Source organism: Falco naumanni (genome assembly GCF_017639655.2).
Source record: "Falco naumanni isolate bFalNau1 chromosome 20 unlocalized genomic scaffold, bFalNau1.pat SUPER_20_unloc_2, whole genome shotgun sequence".
Taxonomy (NCBI): Eukaryota; Metazoa; Chordata; class Aves; order Falconiformes; family Falconidae; genus Falco; species Falco naumanni.
This window is the reverse complement of record NW_024427346.1, coordinates 380,450-390,603: the sequence shown is the minus strand read 5'-3', so window position 1 is coordinate 390,603 and position 10,154 is coordinate 380,450. Positions and strand designations below refer to the sequence as shown.

Below are 10,154 nucleotides of genomic sequence, written 5' to 3'. Positions count from 1 at the left end.
GCTGTGCTCCCCCCCCGGGGCAGGGTGCTGGGTCCCCCTGGGGAAGGGCTGGCTTTGTCCCCCCTGGGCAGGATGCTGTGTTCCCCCCCCTGGGCAAGGTGCTGTGCTCCCCCCCGGGGCAGGGTGCTGGATCCCCCTCGGCAGGGTGCTGAGTCCCCGCCCCGGGCAAGGTGCTTTGTCCCCCCCGGGCAGGTTGCTGGATCCCCCCTGGGCAAGGTGCTGTGCTCCCCCCACGGGGCAGGGTGCTGTGTCCCCCCCGGGGAAGGATGCTGTGCTCCCCCCCGGGGCAGGGTGCTGAGTCCCCGGGGCAGGGTGCTGTGCTTCCCCCCCGCCCCGGGCAAGGTGCTTTGTCCCCCCCGGGCAGGATGCTGTGCTCCCCATCCCCCCGGGGCAGGGTGCTGTGTCCCTCCCAGGGCAGGGTGCTGTGTTCCCCCCCGGGGCAGGGTGCTGTGTCCCCCCCGGGCAGGGTGCTGAGTCCTCGGAGCAGGGTGCTGTGTCCCCCCCCCGGGGCAGGGTGCTAAGTCCCCGGGACAGGAGGCTGTGCTCCCCATCCCCCCGGGGCAGGGTGCTGTGTCCCCCCCAGGCAGGGTACTGAGTCCTCGGGGCAGGATGCTGTGTCCCCCCCAGGCAGGGTGCTGAGTCCTCGGGGCAGGGTGCTGTGTCCCCCCCAGGCAGGGTGCTGAGTCCTCGGAGCAGGGTGCTGTGTCCCCCCCGGGGCGAGGCGGGGCTGGGGGCGGGTCGGTGCCGCCCCCGCTCCAGGCGGCCTTGAAATGCCATCGGCGGGCTCAGGGCTCAGGGCTCAGCGCCGCGCAGCGCCCCGGCTCCCAGCACCATGGGCGGCAAGAAAGTCTGTATCGTGGGCTCCGGCAACTGGTGAGCGACCAGCGCCTGGGCACTGGGGTCCCCTCTGCCCGGGTACGGGGGTCCCCTCTGCCCGGGTACGGGGGTCCCTGTCCTCCCCGCGCCCCCCGGCGCCCCCGTTTCACCAGGACCCCCGTGATCCGTGGTGCACCGGGCTCCCTGGTACCCGCTGCCCACGGCTCCGCTCTGCCCACGCAGGGGTTCGGCCATCGCCAAGATCGCCGGCGCCAACGCGGCGCGGCTGGGCACCTTCGAGAGCCAGGTGAACATGTGGGTACTGCAGGAGGAGGTGGGCGGCCGGCGGCTCACCGACATCATCAACACGGAGCACGAAAACGTCAAGTACCTGCCAGGGCACAAGCTGCCCCCCAACGTGGTGAGTGTGACCCAACGGGGTGAGTGTGACCCGACCTGGTGAGTGTGACCCGACAGGGTGAGTGTGACCCAACGGGGTGAGTGTGACCCGACCTGGTGAGTGTGGCACAACGTTGGTGAGTGTGACCCGACGGGGTGAGTGTGACCCGACGGGGTGAGTGTGGCACAACCTGGTGAGTGTGACACAACCTGGTGAGTGTGACCTGATGGGGTGAGTGTGGCACAACGGGGTGAGTGTGACACGACCTGGTGAGTGTGGCACAACATGGTGAGTGTGACCCGACGGGGTGAGTGTGGCACAACCTGGTGAGTGTGACATGACCTGGTGAGTGTGGCACAACGTGGTGAGTGTGAGCCAACGGGGTGAGTGTGGCACAACGGGGTGAGTGTGACCCGACGGGGTGAGTGTGACACAACAGGGTGAGTGTGACCCAACCTGGTGAGTGTGACCCACGGCAGCGGCCTCCAGTCTGGTGCTGGTAATAAATAACTGCGCTGGGAGCTGCTGGATGTGCTCCCTGGTGTGCTGGGCGCGAGGGGATGCACCGGGAAGCGTGGGACGCGGTTGCGCCTCCCCGGTGACCTTGGTCCGTGCTCGGACGAGCTGCAGCCCTGGCTGGCTTCGCTGCCTGCGTTGCTCCCGCTGGGCTTGGGGCCATGTGGCTGCCCCGAGCTGGCGGCAGCGGCGTGCGGGGAGCCGAGGGGGCGTGCGGGGAGCCGAGGGGGCATGCGGGGAGCCGAGGGGGCATGCGGGGAGCCGAGGGGGCGTGCAGGGAGCCGAGGGGGCGTGCGGGGAGCCGAGGGGGCATGCGGGGAGCCGAGGGGGCGTGCAGGGAGCCGAGGGGGCGTGCGGGGAGCCGAGGGGGCATGCGGGGAGCCGAGGGGCGTGCAGGGAGCCGAGGGGGCGTGCGGGGAGCCAAGGGGGCATGCGGGGAGCCGAGCCCACCGGGCTCGCTGGTGCCGACGTTCCCAACGTGATCCCAGCGTGATCCCAGCTCTTCCCACGGGACCAGCTCGGCTGCGTTTGCCCTGCTCTGCTCCTGCCAGCTCAGCGCCTTCGTGCCCTTCCTTCCCTTACGCTGATACCCCCCGCGGTCACTCCCAAGCCCCTTCTCCCCTTGCCCTGGCTTCGGGACACACGCGCTGCACAACTACAGGCGGCAGCTGCTGACAGCAGTCGTACTCTTCAGGTAGCGGAGCCAGACCTGCTGAAAGCCTGCGCCGGGGCTGACATCCTCCTGTTCGTGGTGCCCCACCAGTTTATTGGCCAAGTCTGCGACCAGCTCAAGGGCCACGTGAAGAAAGACGCGGTTGGGGTGTCGCTCGTCAAGGTGGGAGCGGGGGGAGCGCTGCCCGGGCTGGGGGAGAGGGCAGGGGGTACCTGGAGGCAGCCTGGATCCGAGAGGCTGCAAAGGGAGTCCTGGGATTTTGGAGCAGAAATTGGGCTCTGGGGGTGGGGATGGGGGCAAAGGGGGAGGGGGGCAGAGTCTTTGTGGGGATTTGGGGGCGTAAAGGATGAGAGGATGTGGGGGATCTCAAGTGCTGTGAGGAGTGGGATGCAGCTGAGCACTGGGGGGGCTGTCAGGATGGGTCGGAGCACTGCAGGACAGGGATCACGGAAGGGTGTGGGTTGGAAGGGACCTTAAAGACCACTCAGTTCCAACCCCCTGCCAGGGGGACCCCCCCCCCCCCCCACCAGCCCAGGGTGCTCCCAGCCCCGTCCAAGCTGGCCTTGGACCCTTCCAGGGCTGGGGCACCCACAGCTCCCCAGTGCCAGCGCCTCGCCGCCCCCACAGTAAAGAATTTCTTCCAACAGCTGCTCTAAATCTCCCCTCTTTTAGCTTAAACCCATTCCCCCTTGCCCTGGCAGTACGTGCCCTCGTACAAAGTCTCTCTGGCGATGGGATGGGGGCTGGTGGGGCCAGGTCTCCGGCAGAGCAGGTGCTCATCTCCATCCCTGGTTGTCTCCCAGGGGGTGGATGAAGGACCAGATGGGCTGAGGCTGATCTCAGACATTATCCATGAAAAACTGGGAATAGAGATGAGCGTCCTCATGGGGGCCAATATTGCGAACGAAGTGGCAGAAGAGAAGTTCTGTGAAACGACCATCGGTAAGGAGCCGTGACCCCTTCGCGTTAGCAGCCCTTGTTTCTAACGAGCAGGAAAAGGCAAAGGGGACCTGATTGTGAAGACCACGTGGAGTTTTGGTCTTTTCGTCAACGCTTTGCTGCCTCCCTTTTTATACCTGGAGCGGCCGCTGGAAAAGCATTAGCAACTTTAGATAAGCTTGGCTGCTGGCTTGCTCAACAAGGGAATGCTACTAGCAATGTATTGTCTGGTCTTTTATTAGATGTAGACAGTGTTCGCCATGCTTCATTGCAAAAAACGTGGTGTGGCTGGAACCGCTGCTGCCTGGCGTGAGCCGGCCCTTTGTCCCTGGGGAGTTAGGTTCCCGTAGGAGCTGGATGAACTCAGGGTTTACGATGTGATCGCTCCCTTCATTAAAAATGTGCGTTTCGCAGGCTCTGAGCATCAGGGAGCCTGCCTGGTGCAAATTAGAGGGGTGGTCACCTTCGTTCCCTTGGGCTTCAAGGCACGCTCACCTGGATCTCATGTTGTTGCCAACCAGGGCCACTTGAAAGTTTATCTGGCGACCGTTCCTAACATCCTCCGCGCTGGCTGTGAGTTGTGCACAGCAGCCAAAACCAACCAGAAGGGTTTGGTGGGTTAGAAATTACGGGATTCCAAGCGTCTGTGCGTTAAACAAATGCAAATGTGCTGTGCAGGAGGCTGCAGGGACTGGGGAGGTGTAAGCAGAGCGTGCTGGCGCTGCAAGCTCTCGCACAGGACACCTCAGGAACACGGGAGAATTTTCCAAACCCAAATGTGCAATGTTGGAAGATGCCTTTAATCTCCTGGGCGTGGAGTTTCTGCCTGGCTTGACACAGCAGTAGGGATTATCCCCATTTTCTGGGAATCCCGACGTTGAACCTTGCTTATCTGGCAGGCAATGCGTGCGTGGCGCTTTGTGGACCTGGAAAAGTTTAGCGATGTCTCTCCGTTGGGCAACAGGTTCCCCTTGCTACAAAGGTTGTGGTGGAGGAGAGCAGCACCAGTCCTGCCTTAGGGTCTCCTTCCATCATCTTCCTCCTCCTCCCTTTGTCTCGTCAGGCTGCAAGAATGCGCAGCACGGGCGGACGCTGAAGGAGCTGATGCAGACGCCAAACTTTCGGGTGACGGTGGTGGAGGAGGCTGACACCGTAGAGATCTGCGGGGCTCTCAAGGTGGGTGAGCTGCTCACCAGGCTTTGTGGGTCTTAGTCAGCAGGGCCCGTGGTTCTCTAGGAGCTCTGGGGTGGAGGCTGCCGGCTGAATGATCCTGCTGGATACTGCCCTGTGGCTCGCTGAGACCTTTGAGTCCCCCTTTGGAGGGATCTGTGGATGTGTCCTGTCCAGGGAGGAGGGATGACGATCGCTGGCATAGGCAGGGGCAGGCAGGAGCCTGTGCTTGGGATCACGCATGGACACTGCAAAGCCCTGAGCTCCTTTGGGAGCAGATCCCTCTGTGCTGCTGCTCTTTTCCAGAACGTCGTGGCTGTCGGAGCTGGTTTCTGCGATGGGCTCGGCTATGGAGACAACACAAAAGCTGCCGTGATCCGTCTGGGACTGATGGAGATGATCGCCTTTGCCAAAGTCTTCTGTAAGGGCTCCGTCACCGCCACCACCTTCCTGGAGAGCTGCGGGGTCGCGGACCTCATCACGACCTGCTACGGTGGCCGCAATCGCAAGGTGGCCGAGGCTTTCGTCAAGACGGGGAAGGTAAGAGGAGCAGGGAGCAGGCAAGGCTGATGTCTGCAGGGAGATGAACCCAATTAGCATCGTGGTACCATGCCTTCGTTTGCTGCCGCAGCCTGGCTCCGGGGAGGGAGCGCGGGGCGGCGGGTGGGCTTGCAGGGTCCAGCTCCCTCACCGTTGGGTTCTTTCAGTCTATTGAGCAGCTGGAGAGGGAGATGTTGAACGGGCAGAAGCTGCAGGGTCCCCCGACGTCTGCCGAGCTGCATCGCATCCTTAAAAGCAAGAACTTAGTGGAGAAGTGAGTGCTGTCACCTCTCTCGTCCCCTTTTTGGGGCTGGGGCTGGGCTCTTTCCTGCAGCTGTAGGAGGGGAAGCCCCCCCTCGGCATCTCTGCTGCTCGGGTCGGTCTCTGCACTGCCCAGGGTGGGAACAGCCAACGTGCCGCCGTCCCACCTGCTCCCACCCCGTGGTCCTGCACGTCGCAGCAGAAGCCGGGGTGCTCTGCCAGCCGTGGCGACAGGGCAAGGGGTGACTTTGTCCATGTGCCCACAGGTTCCCCCTTTTCACAGCTGTGTATCGGATCTGCTACGAGGGCAAACCTGTTACCGATGTCATCAAGTGTCTCCAGAACCACCCTGAGCACATGTAGGTGGGTTCTGCCTGCAAAACCACTGATCCTGCCGAGAGGAGCCGAGAGCTCCTGCCCACACCTACTTGCTCTACTGCTACAGCTTTGTAAGGGGTCCGGATTTCCTGGGAGCCTTTGCAGAGTTGCTGGAAGGGCAGAGGTTCCCTTTCCCAGCCCTGGACACTGCCAGCCTGAGCCTGGCATCTGCACGGAGGTACCTGCTGATCTCCCTTTCTCTCTGAAGGGCTCGTGTAACTGCTGCTGCTGCGTGGGGTCTGCCCAGTGTGGCGCTGAGCGTTTTCCCCCTTTCAATTTCTCTTGCCCTGATGGATTCATTTCTCTGAGGGACTCTGCCAGGTCATCCTGATGGCTCCGGGCTGTGCAGGAGGCACTGCCTGGAAGGACGAGCTTTGCTGTTAGCTCCACGGGGCCACTTTGCATGATGCCAGCCCTTTCCTGCTTGCTGCTGTTCTTGGCTTAACTCTCATGGAGTGGGCACAGCTCCCTGCCGGGCTCCACCGGGGTGGCTGAAGCTCCTCAGGACTTTCAAAGGGGCTGAGGATCACTCTTCTTTCTAAGCAATGCCAGCATAGAAGATAGCAGCATTCTTTTCCCACCCTGCCACGTGCTGCTTCCCCAGCCACCACCAGCTGCTCCTGGTGGACGCTGTGGCCAACTCTTCAGCTGCTCCTGGTGAACACCGTGGCCAATGCTTCAGATGCGAGGGCAGCCCCAGGGCGCAACTTCCGAGCTTGGTTTGTTTAGCTTTTTTGCTCTTGCAATCAAACCTGGCCCCTGCACCCAGGGAACTCCCCTGTTGTCACACGTTTGCCTGTGCTAATTCCACATCCACTGACTGTCCCTGGACAGCCTTTCTCCCTCTGGTCAGTTTGTCCTCTGGCTGGCTTGGGCAATGCAGGGACCAACTGCCCCAAAGTCTTTCTGAGCAGCTGGCAGGCTGTGTAACCCTTGGCAGCGTACCTGACAAAGCAGCTGGGTCATGTTGCTTTTAGATGAATGATCCACAGCGCCTTTTTGCCATTTCCTTGGCTTGCTCCGGTCTATGCCTTAGCCCGGTCTTTTGCTTCTCCATGTGGCTTCCGAGAACACGGGTTCCATGCTTACTTTCCCTGCTGTCTCCTGTGAGGGTGCTGGAAACTGCTAAGGCGCAAGGGGCAGCCGCGGACATGTGAGCCGCAGGAGGTACGAGGAGACCTCCAACATCACAGGAGGGGACAGAGGTCTCGTGCCTCGTGCTGTGCTGTTGAAACTTGCCCCTTGTCCAGGCGGGTGCCACGTGCCTCTCTGGTCCTCTGAAGCTGGCTCGCTCCACTCGTGTTTGCTCAGGGCAGCGTGGCCAGCGGTTCACTGATCCCTGGCAGGGCTGGCAGGCCAGGGCTGCTGCAGGGCTCGCTGTCCACCCCCGTTCCGGGTCCTAGTGCTGCTGGGTCTCTGATTAGCAGTGTACTTTTATGAACATTTGAAAGAATAATAAACTCTGAGAGGTGAAGGGAGACATGCTCTTTGCTCTGTGGCTCTGGTGCATCATTGTCTTTGGGTTGTTGCCTGCTGGACCGGCTAAGAGCACAGAACAAGGCACTGTCAGTTCCCTCCTGGCTCAGCACCCTTGAGTGCTGGCTCAGAAACAGCCAGAATGCCCCCGCAGGTCGCTGTTCAGTCACAATGTAACACGGTGTCCCACTTGCTTTTCCTCAGCAGCGGTTCCGGCGTTAAAAGTTTGGCTGTAGGACCAAAGAGGGTTGAGACTGCGATGTTGAACCGGGTACAGAATCCTGACCCTTCTACCTGGGGCCTGCAGGAGCTGGGCCAGGACCCCACTGTGCCCCAGGTACCCCAGGCCTCCCCTTCTTTGATCTTTTGGCTTCTTGGGACACGCTGCATTGTTTTATTCATCTTTTCTCAACTGCTTTTCCCAGATTTGCCTTGTCCCTGTTTTTCTTTGAAATGCATCTCATACCGAGTGACCTTTCCAGGACTGTTAGCCCTCTGCTCAGCTCTTGCTAGGGGAATTCAATCTGCTGGCACTGCAGTTGTTTCTGTGCCTTTTATTAGACACGCTTTCTCACTAGGCACTCTACGACCTTTAAATTTAACTGAGCTATCGTACGGAAAGTAGCCAGCATTGGTTTCCTCTAATGAGGAACTTTACTGAGGTTGGAGGGAGGATAAAGGAAGTCCATCCAGCATGTTCCTGCAGGGCTGGCACAACTTCTCGTTCCCTTTGTCTTGAAGTGCTTCAGGGACCCCAGCTCAAGGCTGATGTAAGAGAGGGGGTCTCGGAGCGCTGCTCCCTCCACACGTTGCAGCCTCTCGCCTTGGCTCGCTAGACTCTTGCCAGCACCTGCCTGCAGCTGCAGCAGCATCTGGAATTGTGTTTTGGACTTGCTGGTAGCTCCTCTGCTGTGGAAGTGCTTTGTGCATCCCTCCTGGCGTGGGTTTCTTTGCCCCAGGGTGCTGCTGGCAGTGCCCGAGCCCCTGCAGACCCTCCCAGGAAAGATCCCAAGCCTCACTTGGGGGCGGCTGTTGGCAAATCTCTTCCTTTAAGCCTCTTAGACACCCCGTGCCTTGCACTAGTGCCGGAGTTCATGAGCTATAAAAAGTCTTCCCTTTGCCATTTAGAGTTATGTTCTGCAGCCTCAGCACATCTTGGCGCTTCAGGACTCTGCAGGAGCCGCTGCTGTGCGGTGGCCTGGGGAAGGGACGAGGGAGAGGGGGGTGGCCGGCAGCCTGGGTGCCCGCGAGCACCCCGAGAGCAGAGCAGCGCTGCGACAGCACTGTTCAGATGCCGGCGAGGAGCTCTGGGAGGCACCAAGAGCCTCTCTGGTGCCTTTGGAGCTCCTGAAGCTCTCCCAGAGGAGCTCCTGAAGCCCTTTAGGAGCACCTGAAGCTCTTTTGGAGCTCCTGGAGCCCTTTAGGAGCACCTGAAACCCTCCTGGAGGAGCACCTGAAGCCGCCTTGGAGCAGCTCCTGAAGCCCTCATGGAGGAGCTCCTGAAGCTCTTTTGGAGCACCTGAAGTCCCCCTGGAGCTCCTGAAGCCCTTTGGGAGCACCTGAAGTCCTCCTGGAGGAGCTCCTGAAGCCCTTTTGGAGCAGCTGAAGCCCTCCTGGAGGAGCTCCAAAAGCCCTTTGGGAGCGCCTGAAGCCCCCTTGGAGCAGGCTCCTTGTCTGCCAGCATGGGCTGGGCCCTCAGGCAGGTGCCTCAGCCAGGGTGGGCCGTGTGCGGCCTGGCCTCCAGCCGGTGCAGCTGCGGGCAGGCCCCGGGGGGCTGCCGGTGCCTCAGCGCCCCGCAAGGTGCCCGGTGCGGCGGGGCAGGGGCTGTGCCGAGGAGAGGGGCCCGGGGGGCTGGGGGCGCCGCCTGAGGTAAAAGCGCGCGGCCGCCCGCCGGCAGGGGGCGCTGCAGGCCGCCGTCTCGGCGGACTCCACATCCCAGCAGGCAGCGCGGCGGCCCGGCCGCTCTCACGTGACGGGAAGGGGCGGGGCGCTGCCCGGAAGTGCAGGGCGGTGGGACCGGAGCCTGACAGTGCAGGTAGGGAGATGGCGGGGGCGCCGGGGCAGCCAGGGGAGCGCTGGCGGCCCCGCTGACCCCCGCCCTGTGTTGCAGGCGCGGTCATGGTGTCCGGCAAGCAGCTGGCGGATTTCGGCTACAAGGCCTTCTCCAGCTCCATGCTGCTGCTGACGGTCTACGGCGGGTACCTGTGCGGCGTCCGCGCCTACCACCTCCTGCAGCGCCGCCGGGAGCGGCAGAATGCGGCCGGCCCCGAGAGCTGAGGGGGGGGCTGGGGCCCCATCCCACCTGGAGGGGAGCAGCGACCCCCCTACCCCCGGTTCCCCCAGCCTGGGGGAAGGGAGGTCCGGCCCCGAGAGCTGAGGGGGGGCTGGGACCCTGTCCCACCTAGGGGGGAACGGGGACACACACCGCACCCCCCCCGACTCCCCCAGGCTGGGGGAAGGGAGGTGGGGCCCCATCCCCCCTCCATAGCTCCCCCAGGCTGGGGGAAGGGAGGTGGGGCCCCATCCCACCTCGGGGGAACAGGGCCCTGTCCCCCCCTCGGCTCCCCCAGACTGGGGGAAAGGAGGTCCAGCCCTGAGAGCTGAGGGGGGCCTGGGGACCCCTCCCTAGCTCCCCCAGGCTGGAGGAAGGGAGATGGGGCCCCATCCCACCTCGGGGGGAGCAGGGACCCCCCACCGGCTCCCCCAGGCAGGGGGAAGGGATGTGGAGCGCAATAAAAACAATGTGAAAACACTCAAGTGTGGTGGTGCGTGGTATCTGCCCCAACCAGTGCGGGAATAGCTCCTCTTCAGCTTAAAAAAGTACTTTTCAGAACACCACGGGATAGCTCTGTTTCACCTTAAAAAAGGGTTTTTCAGCACAGTGCGGGATAGTTCCCCTTCACCTTAAAAAACCCCTACTTTTCAGAACAATGCAGAATTGCTCCATTCCATCTTAAAAATGCTTTTCAGAGGCAACAGCCAGGT

At 62.2% G+C, this 10,154-nt stretch overlaps 2 protein-coding genes across 9 annotated transcripts; both read left to right on the top strand.

The window, feature by feature from the left end:
• The first annotated feature begins 752 nt into the window (after positions 1 to 752).
• Positions 753 to 9,353, top strand: GPD1 (glycerol-3-phosphate dehydrogenase 1). 6 transcript variants are annotated; one of them, XR_005825841.1, is made up of 10 exons: positions 753 to 873; positions 1,060 to 1,237; positions 2,427 to 2,567; positions 3,209 to 3,347; positions 4,408 to 4,520; positions 4,821 to 5,054; positions 5,222 to 5,328; positions 5,582 to 5,678; positions 7,374 to 7,506; positions 8,298 to 8,383. XR_005825841.1 is itself a non-coding variant. In XM_040581221.1 (9 exons), exons 1-8 carry the CDS (start codon positions 833 to 835, stop codon positions 5,676 to 5,678), a joined length of 1,050 nt encoding a protein of 349 aa, XP_040437155.1. In that variant the 5' UTR covers positions 753 to 832; the 3' UTR covers positions 9,280 to 9,353. The 6 variants fall into 6 exon arrangements, 4 of the variants coding, with proteins under 4 accessions (XP_040437155.1, XP_040437154.1, XP_040437153.1 ...); XR_005825840.1 differs by lacking the exon at positions 8,298 to 8,383 and adding an exon at positions 7,911 to 8,288; XM_040581221.1 differs by lacking the exons at positions 7,374 to 7,506; positions 8,298 to 8,383 and adding an exon at positions 9,280 to 9,353.
• On the top strand, positions 9,288 to 9,921 carry LOC121081903 (cytochrome c oxidase assembly protein COX14). 3 transcript variants are annotated; one of them, XR_005825843.1, is made up of 2 exons: positions 9,288 to 9,527; positions 9,682 to 9,921. XR_005825843.1 is itself a non-coding variant. In XM_040581223.1 (1 exon), exon 1 carries the CDS (start codon positions 9,288 to 9,290, stop codon positions 9,444 to 9,446), a length of 159 nt encoding a protein of 52 aa, XP_040437157.1. In that variant the 3' UTR covers positions 9,447 to 9,921. The 3 variants fall into 3 exon arrangements, 1 of the variants encoding a protein (XP_040437157.1); XR_005825842.1 differs by having other exon boundaries at positions 9,288 to 9,632; XM_040581223.1 differs by having other exon boundaries at positions 9,288 to 9,921.
• The last annotated feature ends 233 nt before the right edge of the window (positions 9,922 to 10,154 follow it).